Consider the following 26,376-nt stretch of genomic DNA (forward strand, 5'->3'; position numbering starts at 1 on the left):
AGCCACCGCAATGAGAAGCCAGCGCACCACAATGAAGAGTAGCTCCTGCTCGCCACAGCTAGAGAAAGCCCGTGTGCAGCAATGAAGACCCAATGCAGCCAAAAATAAAAATTAATAAAGTAAAAAAAAAAAAAGTTAATGGACCCAAGAGAATTGAAAACATTTGTTCACATAAAAGCTTGTACATAGATGTTTGTAGCAGCATTATCTATAATAGCCAAAAAGTAGAAACACCCAACGTCTGTCAACTAATGAATGAATAGACCAAATGTGGTGCGTCTATACAATGGAATATTATTCAGCCAGAAGAAGGAATGAAGTACTAAGTACTGCTGCAACATGGATGAACCTTGAAAGCATACTCAGTGAAAGAAGCTAGACACAGAAGGCCACATATAGTGTGATTCCTTTTATATGTAATGACCAGCAAAACATATATAGAGACAGAGAGTAGATTAGTGGTTGCCAGGAGCTGGGGGGAGGGAGGGTGGGATGGGGAGTGACTGCCTGATAGGTACAGGGTTTCTTTTTAGTGTGATGAAAATATTCTGGAATTAGTGGTGATAGTTGCACAGCAAGTGAGTATGCTAAAAATCCACTGAATACACACTTTCAGGTGGTTAAAATGGTAAATTTTATGTGAATTTTATCTCAGTTTTTAAAAATTAAATGGGATCATCTTATTCCTTTGCCCCAAATCTCCAAAGGTTCTCATTTCTCTGAGTAAAAGCCAGAGTGGTTCTAAGGCTCCCATTGCATCTTTGGCCCCTTCTCCTGCTGCTCTCCCCCAAATCGCTGTTGCAGCTGCACAGGCTCCTGCAATTTCTTGAACAGGCCAGGCATTCTTCACACTCAGGACCTTGAATCCACTTTGCTGAGATATTCCCTTGGTACACCTCCCAACCTCCTTCAAGCCTTTGCTTCACCTCAGTGAAGTCTAACCTGGCCACCAAATTTATAATTGCAAACCTTTCCCCACTCTCAGCACTTCTGGTCCCTCGTACTCTGCTTTATTTTCCCTCGACAATTGTCACCTTTTTTTATACTGATAATCGACTTTTTATGTTTGTTGTCCCTCTCCGTCAAGAATATAAGTCCCACTGTAATAACTATGTAAGTATTTGTTGAATGAATAAGGCACAGAGAGGCTAGGTAACTTGCCTGAGTCACAGAGCTGCCAAATGGAGGGGCCATACCTGAAACCCAGGGAGTTTGGCTTCAGAGTCCAGGCTCTTAACGACAATGCTTTACTGCCAGAGTGTTCCCTAAACTAGTCTCCTCTGTGTGTCTGATTTATGAAGGAAATCCTTTTTTTTCTTTTTTTCATGATCAAGTCTGATGATCTGAAGAAGAGAAGAGAGCCTCACATCTGTGCTTTAAGGTAAACAAGAGCTCATATTTGTTGGGTTCATAATATGTGCCAGACAGAGGAGTAAATGTTTTAAATGTTATGTCATACAACCTTTGTTGACGTTATTGTCCCCTTTTGTAGAGGAGGAAACAGACGCTGAGAAATTAAGTAACTTCTTCAAAGTTAACTAGGTAAAAATTGAGGGAATTAACATATAAACCTAAGTCTGTCTGATTCCAGGGCCCAAGTTCTCAATGATAAAATGTTCAACCGTTAGTAATTAAGGAAACAAATTGATGCTGGAGATACCATCTTTCACATGTTAGTTTGCAAGTATTTAAAACAAAAACTCCAGTGTTGACAGAGGGGTAGATACCTTTATACAGTGCCGCAATCTTGAAGATGGTTTTGAAAGGTGTATCAAAACCCTTAAAATGATGCTTGTCTTTTTGTAGTGTAATTCCACTTATAAGAATTTATCCTGAGAAAATAATTAAGGGTGTGCTCAAAAATTCTATACAAGATTGTTTATTTTGATGGTGTTTCTAACAGTGAAAAATCACAAATTAAATGCCCACCCATCAAGATTTATATAGCTACTGGTACAAAACAAAGTGAAAAACTATACAATCGTTGAGTATGATGTGTCTTTTTTTTTTTATTTGGCTGCATTGGGTCTTTGTTGCAGTGCACAGGCTTCTCATTGCGGTGGCTTCTCTTGTTGTGGAGCACGGGCTCTAGGCACACGGGCTTCAGTAATTGTGGCTCGCAGGCTCTAGAGCGCAGGCTCAGTAGTTGTGGTGCACAGGCTTTGTTGCTCCGCGGCATGTGGGATCTTCCCGGACCAGGGATTGAACCTGTGTTTCCTGTATTGGCAGGTGGATTGTTAACCACTGTGCCACCAGGGAAGTCCCAATGTGTGTGACTTTTAACACATGAGTATGGTAAAGTTATTTCATCATTCTAAGGTGCTTTTTGTGTGTGTATTTTAACCTCTCTGAGACTCAGTGTCTCACACAATTATTGTTGTATCCTATTTTTTGAAGTGATGTATAAAATGATGATACTTCTTGCAGGCAAAGGCATATTAGGCTAGGTGAAATAAACTTATCAAGAGAAAAGTTAAAATAGCACACATGGTGGATCCCATATGAAAAAAGAGACGTATATTTGGATACCTGCGTGTGTACAAAGGAAAAGACTTGGAAGGATGGAATGTTTAAATCTGGCTAGTAGGACTACAGGTTTTTTAAAGTTTCTTTTTACTTATAATAGGGTTTTTTCCTAGTTTTGCTACAGTAAGCCCATGTTACTTTGTAATAGCTGTCTGTTTTTCATCTATACAGTATAAGTTATATTTTCTCATTCTTTTTTTCTCTGCAATATTTCCGTAAATGGTAGCAGTCTGCAGAGTTTATTTCTTCTAAATCCTGAAGTATTGCTCACGTGTTAACTGCGACTCATAATATTTCATATTTATTTGAGACCTTTCTTCCCCCAAGACCATGCTTTAAAGCACTATCTCATTAGTTCATACCACACCTCTGGTAAGTATTTCTTTCCTATGGGACTGAGTTACATTCTGTATCCAACACATAACAGCCAGATGGTATGAGAGATGGAATTCCTTGGTCTTTACCGAAAGGTGATCTTTTTATTTCCCAGTTGGGTTCTGTGATTTCTCTCATGAATACAATTAACAAATGAGAATGACGGCAGAAAATAACCCTGTCGTGACACTTTCATAGGGTAACTAGAGAAAGAGCTTTCTATGGAATAAATTTGTGGAAGCGGATGTTACCAGTAACAGAGGGAGTGAAGGCTTTGATAATACTAGTTACATAAAACATCAAGATTCAAGATTTTGTGAAAATGTTGACCACCTACATTACCTAAAGCCTGGTTTAGCAGTTTGCTATGCTGACCTATTATGTCTAATTTGCAACTCTGCCTATAAAAGTTACATGGCACTTTCGTTTGGACTAACCAAGCACAATATTTTATGGAATTTTTCGGATTGGGTAGCATACAGTGTAAAAAGATATTTGGTAATAAAATTTCAGGGCATCAACCTGGAGACTTGGTATCTAGTTATTAGCAGTATAATTGCATTTTATGGGGATTTCAGTGATGTACATTTGGACTAGAATGATCCAAAAAATACTGTCTCTTCATGTGCAAAATTTGAACTAACATAAACCCTTCAAAAATGTTTTTTAAAATGTTTTTCCAGTTTTATTGAGATATAATTGACATAAAAATGTTAATTCATCAAAGTTAACATAATTTCAAAGTTGACTGCCAACTAAGTTTTAAATTGTGTTAGAGTTCTATACAGAGCCACTTTAGCTGGTAAATGGAAATGTTCAACCATCTTTGTTTTTTTGGTATCCTGTTAGTATCAGAACTTCTGTGAAAGAGTTTATTATTACACAATTAGCATAATAGTCACCATTATTTTAATCTACAACAGTGTCACCCACCCAAGTGTTCATTAAACAACAGTGCTAGTATTGGTGCTGAAAAACAGCTCTAAAAATCAGTGACTTCGGGCTGGAACATTGGTGTTCCTATGACAAAGGCCAGACCACTGTCATAATAAGGCAATACTATAAATTTAAGAGTAAGAAAAATAAGATGAGGGACTTCCCTAGCGGTCCAGTGGATAGGACTCTGTGCTTCCACTGCAGGGGGCACTGGTTCGATCCCTGGTTGGGGAACCAAGATCCCTCATGCCACATGGCGCAGCCAAAAAAAGAAAAGAAAAGAAAACGGGCCTCCCTGGTGGCGCAGTGGTTGGGAGTCCACCTGCCGATGCAGGGGACACGGGTTCGTGCCCCGGTCTGGGAAGATCCCACATGCCGCGGAGCGGCTGGGCCCGTGAGCCATATCTGCTGAGCCTGCGCTTCCGGAGCCTGTGCTCCGCAACGGGAGAGGCCACAACAGTGAGAGGCCCGCGTACCGCAAAAAAAAAAAAAAGAAAAGAAAACAGTAGAGCAAAAATATATTGCAGTAGAGAGATTTACATTTATTTCTCTGGGACTGTTACTCCTAAACTTTGCAAGTTTAAAGTGAGGAACATTCTCAAGAATAGATCTTAAATAAACCAAAACCTCCAGGAAAAAATAGTTGTGGCATAGATCCAAATGGAGCCCACATTATGGTGTAACAAGTTATCTTTTGTTTACATTTCTAGGAAAATTCTGTTTGAACATTTCCGGGCTTGGCTTTCAGACATTTCAAAGATTGACCTGGAATCAACCATTGACATGTCCTGTGCTAAATATGAATTCTCAGGTAAGAAAGATTAAAATCTTGCTGTCGCTAAGATTTCAAGGCTTTAACTAAATGATGATGGGAAGACAGTTGTCAGTGTTCCAAAATCCTAGACTTCGTGTCACTGCATAGCATGAGGATCTTCTTGATGAGTACAGTCTGACCCAGCTCATGTATAGAAATGCCCATCTTATTGGAAGGTATAAGGCCGTGGTTCTCTTTGGGAGTATGTTGAAAGCTATGAACATATCGTAACCAAGCAAGGGCTTGTGTGCCCAAGGCACACAAAGCCAAGCTCTTGACAGCAGTGTTTGTAGCAAACTAAGGATGCCAAGCAAGGAGAATGGGCAGCTCACGCTCAAAAAATGTGAACTCCCCAGTGGCTTTCAGGGAGGGGTCTTTAAAGACAGGGGAGAGGGTTTTTGGATGCATGATCAGCTTGTGGACTTTCTTCTGATTGGTTGGTGGTGAGGGAACAGAATGATGTTTCAGGAATCTCAATCACTGACCTTCTGGTTCCAGCCAGAAGTCTGGGGTCTGTGTGCTTGTGGTCAGCACATAATTGCCATCCTCCACCTGGGTGGTGAGGGGGTTTCTTAGTTTCTGCAGAACAACTCAAAAATATGCATCAGATTCTTATCTCTCTCCCTTCAGGAGGAACTAGGAGTCCTGTGACTCTCGTTTCCTAATCATTAACTGCTTGAGCCTGCTCTTTGTAACCTGGGGGAGGCCCAGGAGACTGAAGTCTTTTTTTCTATAAACAAGAAATAAGGGACACAGAGGGGCTTTTGTGCCCAGGAAGGCCTTGCAGGGTCCTGCTTGGTTTCAGTATATTCAGAAAAAGGCCAATAATGCACATACACACCAACTTTGCATACGGTATCTGGAAATTCAGAGGTGATGGTGTAAACTACTCTTAAACTTCCCAGGAAACACATATTTCCCTCAATGTCTTTTTTTACTTTTGAAGGTAATGAGTGAATATATTCTTAAGGAAAAAACATCAAACAATATAGAATACAGTGTAATTCACAATAGTCCCCTTCACCTTCTCCTTGTCCCTCTTTATCTTCAGATGTGTCCACTGTCACCAGTTTGGGGTGCATCCTTCTTGTTACCTTTCTGAGCATATAAATGTCCTTTTGATAACATGTTTGGTTTTCATCTGGAAGGAAAAGTGTTTTGTGTTGTTTTGTTTTACTAAACAAAATTCTGCTTTGGGTTTACTCTCCCACATTGTCCTAGGGAAGTACAAATTGGTAACAGCATTTTGAGAATAAGTTAGACACATGAAGAGTCATATCATATGCCCTTTAACTTTTTTTTTAATTTGAAGTAATTTCAAACTGACAGACAACTGGCAAGCATAGTACATTAAATAAGTTTTTTCCATTTTACCTGAGAGTAGGTTGCCCTTAGGATGCTCCGTGACCCCTGAGTACTTCAGTAACTCCTACAACAAGGACACTTCTGCTACGTGACAGTAAGAAGCCATCAGAATCAGGAACTACGATTAATACATTATTCCCATCTAATCTGCAGGCTCCATTCAAATTCTATGATTTGGTCTTTTATAGCAAAGGGATCTGGTCCAGGGTTGCACATAGCATTTAGTTGTCATGTGCCTTCAGTCTAGAAAAGTTCCGCAGTCTTTCTTTGACCTTCATGATCTTGATGCTTCTGAAGATTTACAGATGAGTTATTTTGAAGAACTTTCCTCATTTTGCGTTTGTCTGCTGCTTTCTCATGATTACATATGTGTTCTTTTTTTTTTTTTTTTTTTTTTTGCGGTACGTGGGCCTCTCACTGTTGCGGCCTCTCCCGCTGCGGAGCACAGGCTCCGAACGCCCAGGCTCAGCATCCATGGCTCATGGGCCTAGCCGCTCCACGGCATGTGGGATCTTCCCAGACCGGGGCACGAACCCGTGTCCCCTGCATCGGCAGGCAGACTCTCAACCACTGCGCCACCAGGGAAGCCCAGATATGGGTTCTTTTTACTGCATCTTATCAAGTGGTAGATGGTGTCTTCTATTACTACTGATACTAAGTTTGATCACTTAATTAAGCTGGTGGCTGACATCAAGTTTTTCCACTGTAAACTTGTTCTTTTCCTCTATTTAATAAGTATTTTGTGGGGAGACACTTTAAGATTATGTAAATATTCCATTTCTCATCAAACTTTGATTCACTTCTTTTAACATCCACTGATATTTCTTTTTTTTTTTTTAACATCTTTATTGGGGTATAATTGCTTTGCAATTATAATTTTATAATTTTATAAAATTTTTAATTTTATAATTAAATTAAATTAAATTAAATTAAAAAAATTTTTAATAATTTTTTAAAAATTTTATAATTTTATAACATCTTTATTGGGGTATAATTGCTTTGCAATTAATCCTTTGTCAGTTGCTTCATTTGCAAATATTTTCTCCCATTCTGAGAGTTGTCTTTTGGTCTTGTTTATGGTTTCCTTTGCTTTGCAAAGGAAAAAGCTTTGAAGTTTCATTAGGTCCCATTTGTTTATCTTTTTTTTTTTTTTCCATTTCTCTAGGAGATGGGTTTCCTTTGCTTTGCAAAGGAAAAAGCTTTGAACTTTCATTAGGTCCCATTTGTTTATCTTTTTTTTTTTTTTCCATTTCTCTAGGAGATGGGTCAAAAAGGATCTTGCTGTGATTTATGTCATAGAGTGTTCTGCCTATGTTTTCCTGTAAGGGTTTGATAGTTTCTGGCCTTACATTTAGGTCTTTAATCCATTTTGAGCTCATTTTTGTGTATGGTGTTAGGGAGTGATCTAATCTCATACTTTCAAATGTACCTGTCCAGTTTTCCCAGCACCACTTATTGAAGAGGCTGTCCTTTCTCCACTGTACATTCCTGCCTCCTTTATCAAAGATTAGGTGACCATATGTGCGTGGGTTTATCTCTGGGCTTTCTATCCCGTTCCTTTGATCTGTCTTTCTGTTTTTGTGCCACTACCATACTGTCTTGATTACCGTAGCTTTGTAGTATAGTCTGAAGTCAGGGAGCCTGATTCCTCCAGCTCCGTTTTTCGTTCTCAAGATTGCTTTGGCTACTCGGGGTCTCTTGTGTTTCCATACAAATTGTGAAATTTTTTGTTCTAGTTCTGTGAAGAATGCCAGTGGTAGTTTGATAGGGATTGCATTGAATCTGTAGATTGCTTTGGGTAGTAGAGTCATTTTCACAATGTTGATTCTTGCAATCCAGGAACATGGTATATCTCTCCATCTACTTGTATCATCTTTAATTTCTTTCATCAGTGTCTTACAATTGTCTGCATACAGGTCTTTTGTCTCCTTAGGTAGGTTTATTCCTAGAAATTTTATTCTTTTTGTTGCAGTGGTAAATGGGAGTGTTTTCTTGATTTCACTTTCAGATTTTTCATCATTAGTGTATAGGAATGCAGGAGATTTCTGTGCATTAATTTTTTTTACAAGTTATCTCATTATTGCATCTATTTGTCAAATACAAGCTCACAGTCTTATATTGCTGTAGACTCTTTCTACTATGTTTAATATCATAACGTCACTACCCTCAATTTTCTCCCCTTCTTTATTGATGTTACATGTTAAAAAATATACTTTATTTTTTTCAACATCTGTGTTGGGGTATAATTGCTTTACGACGGTGTGTTAGTTTCTGCTTTATAACAAAGTGAATCATTTATACATATACATATGTTCCCATATCTCTTCCCTCTTGCGTCTCTCTCCCTCCCACCCGCCCTATCCCACCCCTCCAGGCGGTCACAAAGCACCGAGCTCATATCCCTGTGCTATGGGGCTGCTTCCCACTAGCTATCTACCTTACGTTTGGTAGTGTATATACGTCCATGCCTCTCTCTCGCTTTGTCACAGCTCACCCTTCCCCCTCCCCATATCCTCAAGTCCGTTCTCCACTAGGTCTGTGTCTTTATTCCTGTCTTACCCCTAGGTTCTTCATGACATATTTTTTTCTTAAATTCCATATATATGTGTTAGCATTCGGTATTTGTCTTTCTCTTTCTGACTTCCTTCACTCTGTATGACACACTCTAGGTATATCCACCTCATTACAAATAGCTCAATTTCCTTTCTTTTTATGGCTAATATTCCATTGTATATATGTGCCACATCTTCTTTATCCACAAATCCGATGATGGGCACTTAGGTTGTTTCCATCTCCGGACGATTGTAAATACAGCTGCAGTGAACATTTTGGTACATGACTCTTTTTGAATTATGGTTTTCTCAGGCGATATACCCAGTAGTGGGATTGCTGTGTCATACCTTAGTTCTATTTTCAGTTTTTTAAGGACCCTCCGTACTGTTCTCATAGTGGCTGTACCAATTCACATTCCCACCAGCAGTGCAGGACTGCTTCCTTTTCTACACACCCTCTCCCACATTTATTGTTTCTAGATTTTTTGATGATGGCCATTCTGACTGGTGTGAGATGATATCTCATTGTAGTTTTGATTTGCATTTCTCTAATGATTAATGATGTTGAGCATTCTTTCATGCGTTTGTTGGCAGTCTGTGTTTCTTCTTTGGAGAAATGTCTATTTCGATCTTCTGCCCATTTTTGGATTGGGTTGTTTGTTCTTTTGTTAGTGAGCTGCATGAGCTGCTTATAAATTTTGGAAATTAATCCTTTGTCAGTTGCTTCATTTGCAAATATTTTCTCCCATTCTGAGGGTTGTCTTTTGGTCTTGTTTATGGTTTCCTTTGCTGTGCAAAAGCTTTGAAGTTTCATTAGGTCCCATTTGTTTATCTTTTTTTTTTTTTTCCATTTATCTAGGAGATGGGTCAAAAAGGATCTTGCTGTGATTTATGTCATAGAGTGTTCTGCCTATGTTTTCCTGTAAGGGTTTGATAGTTTCTGGCCTTACATTTAGGTCTTTAATCCATTTTGAGCTCATTTTTGTGTATGGTGTTAGGGAGTGATCTAATCTCATACTTTCAAATGTACCTGTCCAGTTTTCCTAGCACCACTTATTGAAGAGGCTGTCCTTTCTCCACTGTACATTCCTGCCTCCTTTATCAAAGATTAGGTGACCATATGTGCGTGGGTTTATCTCTGGGCTTTCTATCCCGTTCCTTTGATCTGTCTTTCTGTTTTTGTGCCACTACCATACTGTCTTGATTACTGTAGCTTTGTAGTATAGTCTGAAGCCAGGGAGCCTGATTCCTCCAGCTCCGTTTTTCGTTCTCAAGATTGCTTTGGCTACTCGGGGTCTCTTGTGTTTCCATACAAATTGTGAAATTTTTTGTTCTAGTTCTGTGAAGAATGCCACTGGTAGTTTGATAGGGATTGCATTGAATCTGTAGATTGCTTTGGGTAGTAGAGTCATTTTCACAATGTTGATTCTTGCAATCCAGGAACATGGTATATCTCTCCATCTACTTGTATCATCTTTAATTTCCTTCATTAGTGTCTTACAATTGTCTGCATACAGGTCTTTTGTCTCCTTAGGTAGGTTTATTCCTAGAAATTTTATTCTTTTTGTTGCAGTGGTAAATGGGAGTGTTTTCTTGATTTCACTTTCAGATTTTTCATCATTAGTGTATAGGAATGCAGGAGATTTCTGTGCTTTAATTTTTTTTACAACTTATCTCATTATTGCATCTATTTGTCAAAACAAGTTTACAGTCTTATATTGCTGTAGACTCTTTCTACTGTGTTTAATATCATAACTTCACTACCCTCAATTCTCTCCCCTTCTTTATTGATGTTACATGTTAAAAAACATACTTTATTTTTTTCAACATCTGTGTTGGGGTGTAATTGCTGTACGATGGTGTGTTTGTTTCTGCTTTATAACAAAGTGAATCATTTATACATATACATATGTTCCCATATCTCTTCCCTCTTGCGTCTCTCTCCCTCCCACCCGCCCTATCCCACCCCTCCAGGCGGTCACAAAGCACCGAGCTGATATCCCTGTGCTATGGGGCTGCTTCCCACTAGCTATCTACCTTACGTTTGGTAGTGTATATACGTCCATGCCTCTCTCTCGCTTTGTCACAGCTCACCCTTCCCCCTCCCCATATCCTCAAGTCCGTTCTCCACTAGGTCTGTGTCTTTATTCCTGTCTTACCCCTAGGTTCTTCATGACATTTTTTTTTCTTAAATTCCATATATATGTGTTAGCATTCGGTATTTGTCTTTCTCTTTCTGACTTCCTTCACTCTGTATGACAGACTCTAGGTATATCCACCTCATTACAAATAGCTCAATTTCCTTTCTTTTTATGGCTGAGTAATATTCCATTGTATATATGTGCCACATCTTCTTTATCCATTCATCCGATGATGGGCACTTGGGTTGTTCCCATCTCCGGACGATTGTAAATACAGCTGCAGTGAACATTTTGGTACATGACTCTTTTTGAATTATGGTTTTCTCAGGGTATATACCCAGTAGTGGGATTGCTGCGTCATACCTTAGTTCTATTTTCAGTTTTTTAAGGACCCTCCGTACTGTTCTCATAGTGGCTGTACCAATTCACATTCCCACCAGCAGTGCAGGACTGCTTCCTTTTCTACACACCCTCTCCCACATTTATTGTTTCTAGATTTTTTGATGATGGCCATTCTGACTGGTGTGAGATGATATCTCATTGTAGTTTTGATTTGCATTTCTCTAATGATTAATGATGTTGAGCATTCTTTCATGTGTTTGTTGGCAGTCTGTGTTTCTTCTTTGGAGAAATGTCTATTTCGATCTTCTGCCCATTTTTGGATTGGGTTGTTTGTTCTTTTGTTAGTGAGCTGCATGAGCTGCTTATAAATTTTGGAAATTAATCCTTTGTCAGTTGCTTCATTTGCAAATATTTTCTCCCATTCTGAGGGTTGTGTTTTGGTCTTGTTTATGGTTTCCTTTGCTGTGCAAAAGCTTTGAAGTTTCATTAGGTCCCATTTGTTTATCTTTTTTTTTTTTTTCCATTTCTCTAGGAGATGGGTCAAAAAGGATCTTGCTGTGATTTATGTCATAGAGTGTTCTGCCTATGTTTTCCTGTAAGGGTTTGATAGTTTCTGGCCTTACATTTAGGTCTTTAATCCATTTTGAGCTCATTTTTGTGTATGGTGTTAGGGAGTGATCTAATCTCATACTTTCAAATGTACCTGTCCAGTTTTCCCAGCACCACTTATTGAAGAGGCTGTCCTTTCTCCACTGTACATTCCTGCCTCCTTTATCAAAGATTAGGTGACCATATGTGCGTGGGTTTATCTCTGGGCTTTCTATCCCGTTCCTTTGATCTGTCTTTCTGTTTTTGTGCCACTACCGTACTGTCTTGATTACTGTAGCTTTGTAGTATAGTCTGAAGTCAGGGAGCCTGATTCCTCCAGCTCCGTTTTTCGTTCTCAAGATTGCTTTGGCTACTCGGGGTCTCTTGTGTTTCCATACAAATTGTGAAATTTTTTGTTCTAGTTCTGTGAAGAATGCCAGTGGTAGTTTGATAGGGATTGCATTGAATCTGTAGATTGCTTTGGGTAGTAGAGTCATTTTCACAATGTTGATTCTTGCAATCCAGGAACATGGTATATCTCTCCATCTACTTGTATCATCTTTAATTTCTTTCATCAGTGTCTTACAATTGTCTGCATACAGGTCTTTTGTGTCCTTAGGTAGGTTTATTCCTAGAAATTTTATTCTTTTTGTTGCAGTGATAAATGGGAGTGTTTTCTTGATTTCACTTTCAGATTTTTCATCATTAGTGTATAGGAATGCAGGAGATTTCTGTGCATTAATTTTTTTTACAACTTATCTCATTATTTCATCTATTTGTCAAATACAAGTTCACAGTCTTATATTGCTGTAGACTCTTTACTATGTTTAATATCATAACTTCACTACCCTCAATTTTCTCCCTTTCTTTATTGATGTTACATGTTAAAAAATATACTTTATTTTTTTCAACATCTGTGTTGGGGTATAATTGCTTTACGACGGTGTGTTAGTTTCTGCTTTATAACAAAGTGAATCATTTATACATATATATATGTTCCCATATTTCTTCCCTCTTGCTTCTCTCTCCCTCCCACCCGCCCTATCCCACCCCTCCAGGCGGTCACAAAGCACCGAGCTGATATCCCTGTGCTATGGGGCTGCTTCCCACTAGCTATCTACCTTACGTTTGGTAGTGTATATACGTCCATGCCTCTCTCTCGCTTTGTCACAGCTCACCCTTCCCCCTCCCCATATCCTCAAGTCCGTTCTCCAGTAGGTCTGTGTCTTTATTCCTGTCTTACCCCTACGTTCTTCATGACATTTTTTTCCCTTAAATTCCATATATATGTGTTAGCATTCGGTATTTGTCTTTCTCTGTCTGACTTCCTTCACTCTGTATGACAGACTCTAGGTATATCCACCTCATTACAAATAGCTCAATTTCCTTTCTTTTTATGGCTAATATTCCATTGTATATATGTGCCACATCTTCTTTATCCACACATCCGATGGTGGGCACTTAGGTTGTTTCCATCTCCGGACGATTGTAAATACAGCTGCAGTGAACATTTTGGTACATGACTTTTTTGAATTATGGTTTTCTCAGGGTATATACCCAGTAGTGGGATTGCTGCGTCATACCTTAGTTCTATTTTCAGTTTTTTAAGGACCCTCCGTACTGTTCTCATAGTGGCTGTACCAATTCACATTCCCACCAGCAGTGCAGGAGTGCTTCCTTTTCTACACACCCTCTCCCACATTTATTGTTTCTAGATTTTTTGATGATGGCCATTCTGACTGGTGTGAGATGATATCTCATTGTAGTTTTGATTTGCATTTCTCTAATGATTAATGATGTTGAGCATTCTTTCATGTGTTTGTTGGCAGTCTGTGTTTCTTCTTTGGAGAAATGTCTATTTCGATCTTCTGCCCATTTTTGGATTGGGTTGTTTGTTCTTTTGTTAGTGAGCTGCATGAGCTGCTTATAAATTTTGGAAATTAATCCTTTGTCAGTTGCTTCATTTGCAAATACTTTCTCCCATTCTGAGGGTTGTCTTTTGGTCTTCTTTATGGTTTCCTTTGCTGTGCAAAAGCTTTGAAGTTTCATTAGGTCCCATTTGTTTATCTTTTTTTTTTTTTTCCATTTCTCTAGGAGATGGGTCAAAAAGGATCTTGCTGTGATTTATGTCATAGAGTGTTCTGCCTATGTTTTCCTGTAAGGGTTTGATAGTTTCTGGCCTTACATTTAGGTCTTTAATCCATTTTGAGCTCATTTTTGTGTATGGTGTTAGGGAGTGATCTAATCTCATACTTTCAAATGTACCTGTCCAGTTTTCCCAGCACCACTTATTGAAGAGGCTGTCCTTTCTCCACTGTACATTCCTGCCTCCTTTATCAAAGATTAGGTGACCATATGTGCGTGGGTTTATCTCTGGGCTTTCTATCCCGTTCCTTTGATCTGTCTTTCTGTTTTTGTGCCACTACCGTACTGTCTTGATTACTGTAGCTTTGTAGTATAGTCTGAAGTCAGGGAGCCTGATTCCTCCAGCTCCGTTTTTCGTTCTCAAGATTGCTTTGGCTACTCGGGGTCTCTTGTGTTTCCATACAAATTGTGAAATTTTTTGTTCTAGTTCTGTGAAGAATGCCAGTGGTAGTTTGATAGGGATTGCATTGAATCTGTAGATTGCTTTGGGTAGTAGAGTCACTTTCACAATGTTGATTCTTGCAATCCAGGAACATGGTATATCTCTCCATCTACTTGTATCATCTTTAATTTCTTTCATCAGTGTCTTACAATTGTCTGCATACAGGTCTTTTGTCTCCTTAGGTAGGTTTATTCCTAGAAATTTTATTCTTTTTGTTGCAGTGGTAAATGGGAGTGTTTTCTTGATTTCACTTTCAGATTTTTCATCATTAGTGTATAGGAATGCAGGAGATTTCTGTGCATTAATTTTTTTTACAACTTATCTCATTATTTCATCTATTTGTCAAATACAAGTTCACAGTCTTATATTGCTGTAGACTCTTTCTACTATGTTTAATATCATAACTTCACTACCCTCAATTTTCTCCCTTTCTTTATTGATGTTACATGTTAAAAAATATACTTTATTTTTTTCAACATCTGTGTTGGGGTATAATTGCTTTACGACGGTGTGTTAGTTTCTGCTTTATAACAAAGTGAATCATTTATACATATATATATGTTCCCATATTTCTTCCCTCTTGCTTCTCTCTCCCTCCCACCCGCCCTATCCCACCCCTCCAGGCGGTCACAAAGCACCGAGCTGATATCCCTGTGCTATGGGGCTGCTTCCCACTAGCTATCTACCTTACGTTTGGTAGTGTATATACGTCCATGCCTCTCTCTCGCTTTGTCACAGCTCACCCTTCCCCCTCCCCATATCCTCAAGTCCGTTCTCCAGTAGGTCTGTGTCTTTATTCCTGTCTTACCCCTAAGTTCTTCATGACATTTTTTTCCCTTAAATTCCATATATATGTGTTAGCATTCGGTATTTGTCTTTCTCTGTCTGACTTCCTTCACTCTGTATGACAGACTCTAGGTATATCCACCTCATTACAAATAGCTCAATTTCCTTTCTTTTTATGGCTAATATTCCATTGTATATATGTGCCACATCTTCTTTATCCACACATCCGATGGTGGGCACTTAGGTTGTTTCCATCTCCGGACGATTGTAAATACAGCTGCAGTGAACATTTTGGTACATGACTCTTTTTGAATTATGGTTTTCTCAGGGTATATACCCAGTAGTGGGATTGCTGCGTCATACCTTAGTTCTATTTTCAGTTTTTTAAGGACCCTCCGTACTGTTCTCATAGTGGCTGTACCAATTCACATTCCCACCAGCAGTGCAGGAGTGCTTCCTTTTCTACACACCCTCTCCCACATTTATTGTTTCTAGATTTTTTGATGATGGCCATTCTGACTGGTGTGAGATGATATCTCATTGTAGTTTTGATTTGCATTTCTCTAATGATTAATGATGTTGAGCATTCTTTCATGTGTTTGTTGGCAGTCTGTGTTTCTTCTTTGGAGAAATGTCTATTTCGATCTTCTGCCCATTTTTGGATTGGGTTGTTTGTTCTTTTGTTAGTGAGCTGCATGAGCTGCTTATAAATTTTGGAAATTAATCCTTTGTCAGTTGCTTCATTTGCAAATACTTTCTCCCATTCTGAGGGTTGTGTTTTGGTCTTCTTTATGGTTTCCTTTGCTGTGCAAAAGCTTTGAAGTTTCATTAGGTCCCATTTGTTTATCTTTTTTTTTTTTTTCCATTTCTCTAGGAGATGGGTCAAAAAGGATCTTGCTGTGATTTATGTCATAGAGTGTTCTGCCTATGTTTTCCTGTAAGGGTTTGATAGTTTCTGGCCTTACATTTAGGTCTTTAATCCATTTTGAGCTCATTTTTGTGTATGGTGTTAGGGAGTGATCTAATCTCATACTTCAAATGTACCTGTCCAGTTTTCCCAGCACCACTTATTGAAGAGGCTGTCCTTTCTCCACTGTACATTCCTGCCTCCTTTATCAAAGATTAGGTGACCATATGTGCGTGGGTTTATCTCTGGGCTTTCTATCCCGTTCCTTTGATCTGTCTTTCTGTTTTTGTGCCACTACCGTACTGTCTTGATTACTGTAGCTTTGTAGTATAGTCTGAAGTCAGGGAGCCTGATTCCTCCAGCTCCGTTTTTCGTTCTCAAGATTGCTTTGGCTACTCGGGGTCTCTTGTGTTTCCATACAAATTGTGAAATTTTTTGTTCTAGTTCTGTGAAGAATGCCAGTGGTAGTTTGATAGGGATTGCATTGAATCTGTAGATTGCTTTGGGTAGTAGAGTCATTTTCACAATGTTGATTCTTGCAATCCAGGAACATGGTATATCTCTCCATCTACTTGTATCATCTTTAATTTCTTTCATCAGTGTCTTACAATTGTCTGCATACAGGTCTTTTGTGTCCTTAGGTAGGTTTATTCCTAGAAATTTTATTCTTTTTGTTGCAGTGGTAAATGGGAGTGTTTTCTTGATTTCACTTTCAGATTTTTCATCATTAGTGTATAGGAATGCAGGAGATTTCTGTGCATTAATTTTTTTTACAACTTATCTCATTATTTCATCTATTTGTCAAATACAAGTTCACAGTCTTATATTGCTGTAGACTCTTTCTACTATGTTTAATATCATAACTTCACTACCCTCAATTTTCTCCCTTTCTTTATTGATGTTACATGTTAAAAAATATACTTTATTTTTTTCAACATCTGTGTTGGGGTATAATTGCTTTACGACGGTGTGTTAGTTTCTGCTTTATAACAAAGTGAATCATTTATACATATATATATGTTCCCATATTTCTTCCCTCTTGCTTCTCTCTCCCTCCCACCCGCCCTATCCCACCCCTCCAGGCGGTCACAAAGCACCGAGCTGATATCCCTGTGCTATGGGGCTGCTTCCCACTAGCTATCTACCTTACGTTTGGTAGTGTATATACGTCCATGCCTCTCTCTCGCTTTGTCACAGCTCACCCTTCCCCCTCCCCATATCCTCAAGTCCGTTCTCCAGTAGGTCTGTGTCTTTATTCCTGTCTTACCCCTACGTTCTTCATGACATTTTTTTCCCTTAAATTCCATATATATGTGTTAGCATTCGGTATTTGTCTTTCTCTGTCTGACTTCCTTCACTCTGTATGACAGAATCTAGGTCTATCCACCTCATTACAAATAGCTCAATTTCCTTTCTTTTTATGGCTAATATTCCATTGTATATATGTGCCACATCTTCTTTATCCACACATCCGATGATGGGCACTTAGGTTGTTTCCATCTCCGGACGATTGTAAATACAGCTGCAGTGAACATTTTGGTACATGACTCTTTTTGAATTATGGTTTTCTCAGGGTATATACCCAGTAGTGGGATTGCTGCGTCATACCTTAGTTCTATTTTCAGTTTTTTAAGGACCCTCCGTACTGTTCTCATAGTGGCTGTACCAATTCACATTCCCACCAGCAGTGCAGGACTGCCTCCTTTTCTACACACCCTCTCCCACATTTATTGTTTCTAGATTTTTTGATGATGGCCATTCTGACTGGTGTGAGATGATATCTCATTGTAGTTTTGATTTGCATTTCTCTAATGATTAATGATGTTGAGCATTCTTTCATGTGTTTGTTGGCAGTCTGTGTTTCTTCTTTGGAGAAATGTCTATTTCAATCTTCTGCCCATTTTTGGATTGGGTTGTTTGTTCTTTTGTTAGTGAGCTGCATGAGCTGCTTATAAATTTTGGAAATTAATCCTTTGTCAGTTGCTTCATTTGCAAATATTTTCTCCCGTTCTGAGGGTTGTCTTTTGGTCTTGTTTATGGTTTCCTTTGCTGTGCAAAAGCTTTGAAGTTTCATTAGGTCCCATTTGTTTATCTTTTTTTTTTTTTTTTCCATTTCTCTAGGAGATGGGTCAAAAAGGATCTTGCTGTGATTTATGTCATAGAGTGTTCTGCCTATGTTTTCCTGTAAGGGTTTGATAGTTTCTGGCCTTACATTTAGGTCTTTAATCCATTTTGAGCTCATTTTTGTGTATGGTGTTAGGGAGTGATCTAATCTCATACTTTCAAATGTACCTGTCCAGTTTTCCCAGCACCACTTATTGAAGAGGCTGTCCTTTCTCCACTGTACATTCCTGCCTCCTTTATCAAAGATTAGGTGACCATATGTGCGTGGGTTTATCTCTGGGCTTTCTATCCCGTTCCTTTGATCTGTCTTTCTGTTTTTGTGCCACTACCGTACTGTCTTGATTACTGTAGCTTTGTAGTATAATCTGAAGTCAGGGAGCCTGATTCCTCCAGCTCCGTTTTTCGTTCTCAAGATTGCTTTGGCTACTCGGGGTCTCTTGTGTTTCCATACAAATTGTGAAATTTTTTGTTCTAGTTCTGTGAAGAATGCCAGTGGTAGTTTGATAGGGATTGCATTGAATCTGTAGATTGCTTTGGGTAGTAGAGTCATTTTCACAATGTTGATTCTTGCAATCCAGGAACATGGTATATCTCTCCATCTACTTGTATCATCTTTAATTTCTTTCATCAGTGTCTTACAATTGTCTGCATACAGGTCTTTTGTGTCCTTAGGTAGGTTTATTCCTAGAAATTTTATTCTTTTTGTTGCAGTGGTAAATGGGAGTGTTTTCTTGATTTCACTTTCAGATTTTTCATCATTAGTGTATAGGAATGCAGGAGATTTCTGTGCATTAATTTTTTTTACAACTTATCTCATTATTTCATCTATTTGTCAAAACAAGTTTACAGTCTTATATTGCTGTAGACTCTTTCTACTATGTTTAATATCATAACTTCACTACCCTCAATGTTCTCCCCTTCTTTATTGATGTTACATGTTAAAAAACATACTTTATTTTTTTCAACATCTGTGTTGGGGTATAATTGCTGTACGATGGTGTGTTTGTTTCTGCTTCATAACAAAGTGAATCATTTATACATATACATATGTTCCCATATCTCTTCCCTCTTGCGTCTCTCTCCCTCCCACCCGCCCTATCCCACCCCTCCAGGCGGTCACAAAGCACCGAGCTGATATCCCTGTGCTATGGGGCTGCTTCCCACTAGCTATCTACCTTACGTTTGGTAGTGTATATACGTCCATGCCTCTCTCTCGCTTTGTCACAGCTCACCCTTCCCCCTCCCCATATCCTCAAGTCCGTTCTCCAGTAGGTCTGTGTCTTTATTCCTGTCTTACCCCTAGGTTCTTCATGACATTTTTTTTTCTTAAATTCCATATATATGTGTTAGCATTCGGTATTTGTCTTTCTCTTTCTGACTTCCTTCACTCTGTATGACAGACTCTAGGTATATCCACCTCATTACAAATAGCTCAATTTCCTTTCTTTTTATGGCTGAGTAATATTCCATTGTATATATGTGCCACATCTTCTTTATCCATTCATCCGATGATGGGCACTTGGGTTGTTCCCATCTCCGGACGATTGTAAATACAGCTGCAGTGAACATTTTGGTACATGACTCTTTTTGAATTATGGTTTTCTCAGGGTATATACCCAGTAGTAGGATTGCTGCGTCATACCTTAGTTCTATTTTCAGTTTTTTAAGGACCCTCCGTACTGTTCTCATAGTGGCTGTACCAATTCACATTCCCACCAGCAGTGCAGGACTGCTTCCTTTTCTACACACCCTCTCCCACATTTATTGTTTCTAGATTTTTTGATGATGGCCATTCTGACTGGTGTGAGATGATATCTCATTGTAGTTTTGATTTGCATTTCTCTAATGATTAATGATGTTGAGCATTCTTTCATGTGTTTGTTGGCAGTCTGTGTTTCTTCTTTGGAGAAATGTCTATTTCGATCTTCTGCCCATTTTTGGATTGGGTTGTTTGTTCTTTTGTTAGTGAGCTGCATGAGCTGCTTATAAATTTTGGAAATTAATCCTTTGTCAGTTGCTTCATTTGCAAATATTTTCTCCCGTTCTGAGGGTTGTCTTTTGGTCTTGTTTATGGTTTCCTTTGCTGTGCAAAAGCTTTGAAGTTTCATTAGGTCCCATTTGTTTATCTTTTTTTTTTTTTTTCCATTTCTCTAGGAGATGGGTCAAAAAGGATCTTGCTGTGATTTATGTCATAGAGTGTTCTGCCTATGTTTTCCTGTAAGGGTTTGATAGTTTCTGGCCTTACATTTAGGTCTTTAATCCATTTTGAGCTCATTTTTGTGTATGGTGTTAGGGAGTGATCTAATCTCATACTTTCAAATGTACCTGTCCAGTTTTCCCAGCACCACTTATTGAAGAGGCTGTCCTTTCTCCACTGTACATTCCTGCCTCCTTTATCAAAGATTAGGTGACCATATGTGCGTGGGTTTATCTCTGGGCTTTCTATCCCGTTCCTTTGATCTGTCTTTCTGTTTTTGTGCCACTACCGTACTGTCTTGATTACTGTAGCTTTGTAGTATAATCTGAAGTCAGGGAGCCTGATTCCTCCAGCTCCGTTTTTCGTTCTCAAGATTGCTTTGGCTACTCGGGGTCTCTTGTGTTTCCATACAAATTGTGAAATTTTTTGTTCTAGTTCTGTGAAGAATGCCAGTGGTAGTTTGATAGGGATTGCATTGAATCTGTAGATTGCTTTGGGTAGTAGAGTCATTTTCACAATGTTGATTCTTGCAATCCAGGAACATGGTATATCTCTCCATCTACTTGTATCATCTTTAATTTCTTTCATCAGTGTCTTACAATTGTCTGCATACAGGTCTTTTGTGTCCTTAGGTAGGTTTATTCCTAGAAATTTTATTCTTTTTGTTGCAGTGATAAATGGGAGTGTTTTCTTGATTTCACTTTCAGATTTTTCATCATTAGTGTATAGGAATGCAGGAGATTTCTGTGCATTAATTTTTTTTACAACTTATCTCATTATTTCATCTATTTGTCAAATACAAGTTCACAGTCTTATATTGCTGTAGACTCTTTACTATGTTTAATATCATAACTTCACTACCCTCAATTTTCTCCCTTTCTTTATTGATGTTACATGTTAAAAAATATACTTTATTTTTTTCAACATCTGTGTTGGGGTATAATTGCTTTACGACGGTGTGTTAGTTTCTGCTTTATAACAAAGTGAATCATTTATACATATATATATGTTCCCATATTTCTTCCCTCTTGCTTCTCTCTCCCTCCCACCCGCCCTATCCCACCCCTCCAGGCGGTCACAAAGCACCGAGCTGATATCCCTGTGCTATGGGGCTGCTTCCCACTAGCTATCTACCTTACGTTTGGTAGTGTATATACGTCCATGCCTCTCTCTCGCTTTGTCACAGCTCACCCTTCCCCCTCCCCATATCCTCAAGTCCGTTCTCCAGTAGGTCTGTGTCTTTATTCCTGTCTTACCCCTACGTTCTTCATGACATTTTTTTCCCTTAAATTCCATATATATGTGTTAGCATTCGGTATTTGTCTTTCTCTGTCTGACTTCCTTCACTCTGTATGACAGACTCTAGGTATATCCACCTCATTACAAATAGCTCAATTTCCTTTCTTTTTATGGCTAATATTCCATTGTATATATGTGCCACATCTTCTTTATCCACACATCCGATGGTGGGCACTTAGGTTGTTTCCATCTCCGGACGATTGTAAATACAGCTGCAGTGAACATTTTGGTACATGACTTTTTTGAATTATGGTTTTCTCAGGGTATATACCCAGTAGTGGGATTGCTGCGTCATACCTTAGTTCTATTTTCAGTTTTTTAAGGACCCTCCGTACTGTTCTCATAGTGGCTGTACCAATTCACATTCCCACCAGCAGTGCAGGAGTGCTTCCTTTTCTACACACCCTCTCCCACATTTATTGTTTCTAGATTTTTTGATGATGGCCATTCTGACTGGTGTGAGATGATATCTCATTGTAGTTTTGATTTGCATTTCTCTAATGATTAATGATGTTGAGCATTCTTTCATGTGTTTGTTGGCAGTCTGTGTTTCTTCTTTGGAGAAATGTCTATTTCGATCTTCTGCCCATTTTTGGATTGGGTTGTTTGTTCTTTTGTTAGTGAGCTGCATGAGCTGCTTATAAATTTTGGAAATTAATCCTTTGTCAGTTGCTTCATTTGCAAATACTTTCTCCCATTCTGAGGGTTGTCTTTTGGTCTTCTTTATGGTTTCCTTTGCTGTGCAAAAGCTTTGAAGTTTCATTAGGTCCCATTTGTTTATCTTTTTTTTTTTTTTCCATTTCTCTAGGAGATGGGTCAAAAAGGATCTTGCTGTGATTTATGTCATAGAGTGTTCTGCCTATGTTTTCCTGTAAGGGTTTGATAGTTTCTGGCCTTACATTTAGGTCTTTAATCCATTTTGAGCTCATTTTTGTGTATGGTGTTAGGGAGTGATCTAATCTCATACTTTCAAATGTACCTGTCCAGTTTTCCCAGCACCACTTATTGAAGAGGCTGTCCTTTCTCCACTGTACATTCCTGCCTCCTTTATCAAAGATTAGGTGACCATATGTGCGTGGGTTTATCTCTGGGCTTTCTATCCCGTTCCTTTGATCTGTCTTTCTGTTTTTGTGCCACTACCGTACTGTCTTGATTACTGTAGCTTTGTAGTATAGTCTGAAGTCAGGGAGCCTGATTCCTCCAGCTCCGTTTTTCGTTCTCAAGATTGCTTTGGCTACTCGGGGTCTCTTGTGTTTCCATACAAATTGTGAAATTTTTTGTTCTAGTTCTGTGAAGAATGCCAGTGGTAGTTTGATAGGGATTGCATTGAATCTGTAGATTGCTTTGGGTAGTAGAGTCACTTTCACAATGTTGATTCTTGCAATCCAGGAACATGGTATATCTCTCCATCTACTTGTATCATCTTTAATTTCTTTCATCAGTGTCTTACAATTGTCTGCATACAGGTCTTTTGTCTCCTTAGGTAGGTTTATTCCTAGAAATTTTATTCTTTTTGTTGCAGTGGTAAATGGGAGTGTTTTCTTGATTTCACTTTCAGATTTTTCATCATTAGTGTATAGGAATGCAGGAGATTTCTGTGCATTAATTTTTTTTACAACTTATCTCATTATTTCATCTATTTGTCAAATACAAGTTCACAGTCTTATATTGCTGTAGACTCTTTCTACTATGTTTAATATCATAACTTCACTACCCTCAATTTTCTCCCTTTCTTTATTGATGTTACATGTTAAAAAATATACTTTATTTTTTTCAACATCTGTGTTGGGGTATAATTGCTTTACGACGGTGTGTTAGTTTCTGCTTTATAACAAAGTGAATCATTTATACATATATATATGTTCCCATATTTCTTCCCTCTTGCTTCTCTCTCCCTCCCACCCGCCCTATCCCACCCCTCCAGGCGGTCACAAAGCACCGAGCTGATATCCCTGTGCTATGGGGCTGCTTCCCACTAGCTATCTACCTTACGTTTGGTAGTGTATATACGTCCATGCCTCTCTCTCGCTTTGTCACAGCTCACCCTTCCCCCTCCCCATATCCTCAAGTCCGTTCTCCAGTAGGTCTGTGTCTTTATTCCTGTCTTACCCCTAAGTTCTTCATGACATTTTTTTCCCTTAAATTCCATATATATGTGTTAGCATTCGGTATTTGTCTTTCTCTGTCTGACTTCCTTCACTCTGTATGACAGACTCTAGGTATATCCACCTCATTACAAATAGCTCAATTTCCTTTCTTTTTATGGCTAATATTCCATTGTATATATGTGCCACATCTTCTTTATCCACACATCCGATGGTGGGCACTTAGGTTGTTTCCATCTCCGGACGATTGTAAATACAGCTGCAGTGAACATTTTGGTACATGACTCTTTTTGAATTATGGTTTTCTCAGGGTATATACCCAGTAGTGGGATTGCTGCGTCATACCTTAGTTCTATTTTCAGTTTTTTAAGGACCCTCCGTACTGTTCTCATAGTGGCTGTACCAATTCACATTCCCACCAGCAGTGCAGGAGTGCTTCCTTTTCTACACACCCTCTCCCACATTTATTGTTTCTAGATTTTTTGATGATGGCCATTCTGACTGGTGTGAGATGATATCTCATTGTAGTTTTGATTTGCATTTCTCTAATGATTAATGATGTTGAGCATTCTTTCATGTGTTTGTTGGCAGTCTGTGTTTCTTCTTTGGAGAAATGTCTATTTCGATCTTCTGCCCATTTTTGGATTGGGTTGTTTGTTCTTTTGTTAGTGAGCTGCATGAGCTGCTTATAAATTTTGGAAATTAATCCTTTGTCAGTTGCTTCATTTGCAAATACTTTCTCCCATTCTGAGGGTTGTGTTTTGGTCTTCTTTATGGTTTCCTTTGCTGTGCAAAAGCTTTGAAGTTTCATTAGGTCCCATTTGTTTATCTTTTTTTTTTTTTTCCATTTCTCTAGGAGATGGGTCAAAAAGGATCTTGCTGTGATTTATGTCATAGAGTGTTCTGCCTATGTTTTCCTGTAAGGGTTTGATAGTTTCTGGCCTTACATTTAGGTCTTTAATCCATTTTGAGCTCATTTTTGTGTATGGTGTTAGGGAGTGATCTAATCTCATACTTCAAATGTACCTGTCCAGTTTTCCCAGCACCACTTATTGAAGAGGCTGTCCTTTCTCCACTGTACATTCCTGCCTCCTTTATCAAAGATTAGGTGACCATATGTGCGTGGGTTTATCTCTGGGCTTTCTATCCCGTTCCTTTGATCTGTCTTTCTGTTTTTGTGCCACTACCGTACTGTCTTGATTACTGTAGCTTTGTAGTATAGTCTGAAGTCAGGGAGCCTGATTCCTCCAGCTCCGTTTTTCGTTCTCAAGATTGCTTTGGCTACTCGGGGTCTCTTGTGTTTCCATACAAATTGTGAAATTTTTTGTTCTAGTTCTGTGAAGAATGCCAGTGGTAGTTTGATAGGGATTGCATTGAATCTGTAGATTGCTTTGGGTAGTAGAGTCATTTTCACAATGTTGATTCTTGCAATCCAGGAACATGGTATATCTCTCCATCTACTTGTATCATCTTTAATTTCTTTCATCAGTGTCTTACAATTGTCTGCATACAGGTCTTTTGTGTCCTTAGGTAGGTTTATTCCTAGAAATTTTATTCTTTTTGTTGCAGTGGTAAATGGGAGTGTTTTCTTGATTTCACTTTCAGATTTTTCATCATTAGTGTATAGGAATGCAGGAGATTTCTGTGCATTAATTTTTTTTACAACTTATCTCATTATTTCATCTATTTGTCAAATACAAGTTCACAGTCTTATATTGCTGTAGACTCTTTCTACTATGTTTAATATCATAACTTCACTACCCTCAATTTTCTCCCTTTCTTTATTGATGTTACATGTTAAAAAATATACTTTATTTTTTTCAACATCTGTGTTGGGGTATAATTGCTTTACGACGGTGTGTTAGTTTCTGCTTTATAACAAAGTGAATCATTTATACATATATATATGTTCCCATATTTCTTCCCTCTTGCTTCTCTCTCCCTCCCACCCGCCCTATCCCACCCCTCCAGGCGGTCACAAAGCACCGAGCTGATATCCCTGTGCTATGGGGCTGCTTCCCACTAGCTATCTACCTTACGTTTGGTAGTGTATATACGTCCATGCCTCTCTCTCGCTTTGTCACAGCTCACCCTTCCCCCTCCCCATATCCTCAAGTCCGTTCTCCAGTAGGTCTGTGTCTTTATTCCTGTCTTACCCCTACGTTCTTCATGACATTTTTTTCCCTTAAATTCCATATATATGTGTTAGCATTCGGTATTTGTCTTTCTCTGTCTGACTTCCTTCACTCTGTATGACAGAATCTAGGTCTATCCACCTCATTACAAATAGCTCAATTTCCTTTCTTTTTATGGCTAATATTCCATTGTATATATGTGCCACATCTTCTTTATCCACACATCCGATGATGGGCACTTAGGTTGTTTCCATCTCCGGACGATTGTAAATACAGCTGCAGTGAACATTTTGGTACATGACTCTTTTTGAATTATGGTTTTCTCAGGGTATATACCCAGTAGTGGGATTGCTGCGTCATACCTTAGTTCTATTTTCAGTTTTTTAAGGACCCTCCGTACTGTTCTCATAGTGGCTGTACCAATTCACATTCCCACCAGCAGTGCAGGACTGCCTCCTTTTCTACACACCCTCTCCCACATTTATTGTTTCTAGATTTTTTGATGATGGCCATTCTGACTGGTGTGAGATGATATCTCATTGTAGTTTTGATTTGCATTTCTCTAATGATTAATGATGTTGAGCATTCTTTCATGTG

General features: G+C 38.7%; 1 protein-coding gene across 1 annotated transcript in view; it reads left to right on the forward strand.

Annotated features, from left to right (window-relative positions):
• Positions 1–26,376, forward strand: part of OGFOD1 (2-oxoglutarate and iron dependent oxygenase domain containing 1) — a 56,997-nt gene that overhangs the window by 4,811 nt on the left and 25,810 nt on the right. The window contains exons 3-4 of the mRNA XM_079906255.1: positions 1,335–1,381; positions 4,548–4,648. Of these exons, the coding sequence (XP_079762381.1) occupies positions 1,335–1,381; positions 4,548–4,648 (148 nt within the window). The remainder of the gene's footprint in view (positions 1–1,334; positions 1,382–4,547; positions 4,649–26,376) is intronic.

This window comes from Stenella coeruleoalba, assembly GCF_951394435.1.
Source record: "Stenella coeruleoalba genome assembly, chromosome: 20".
Taxonomy (NCBI): Eukaryota; Metazoa; Chordata; class Mammalia; order Artiodactyla; family Delphinidae; genus Stenella; species Stenella coeruleoalba.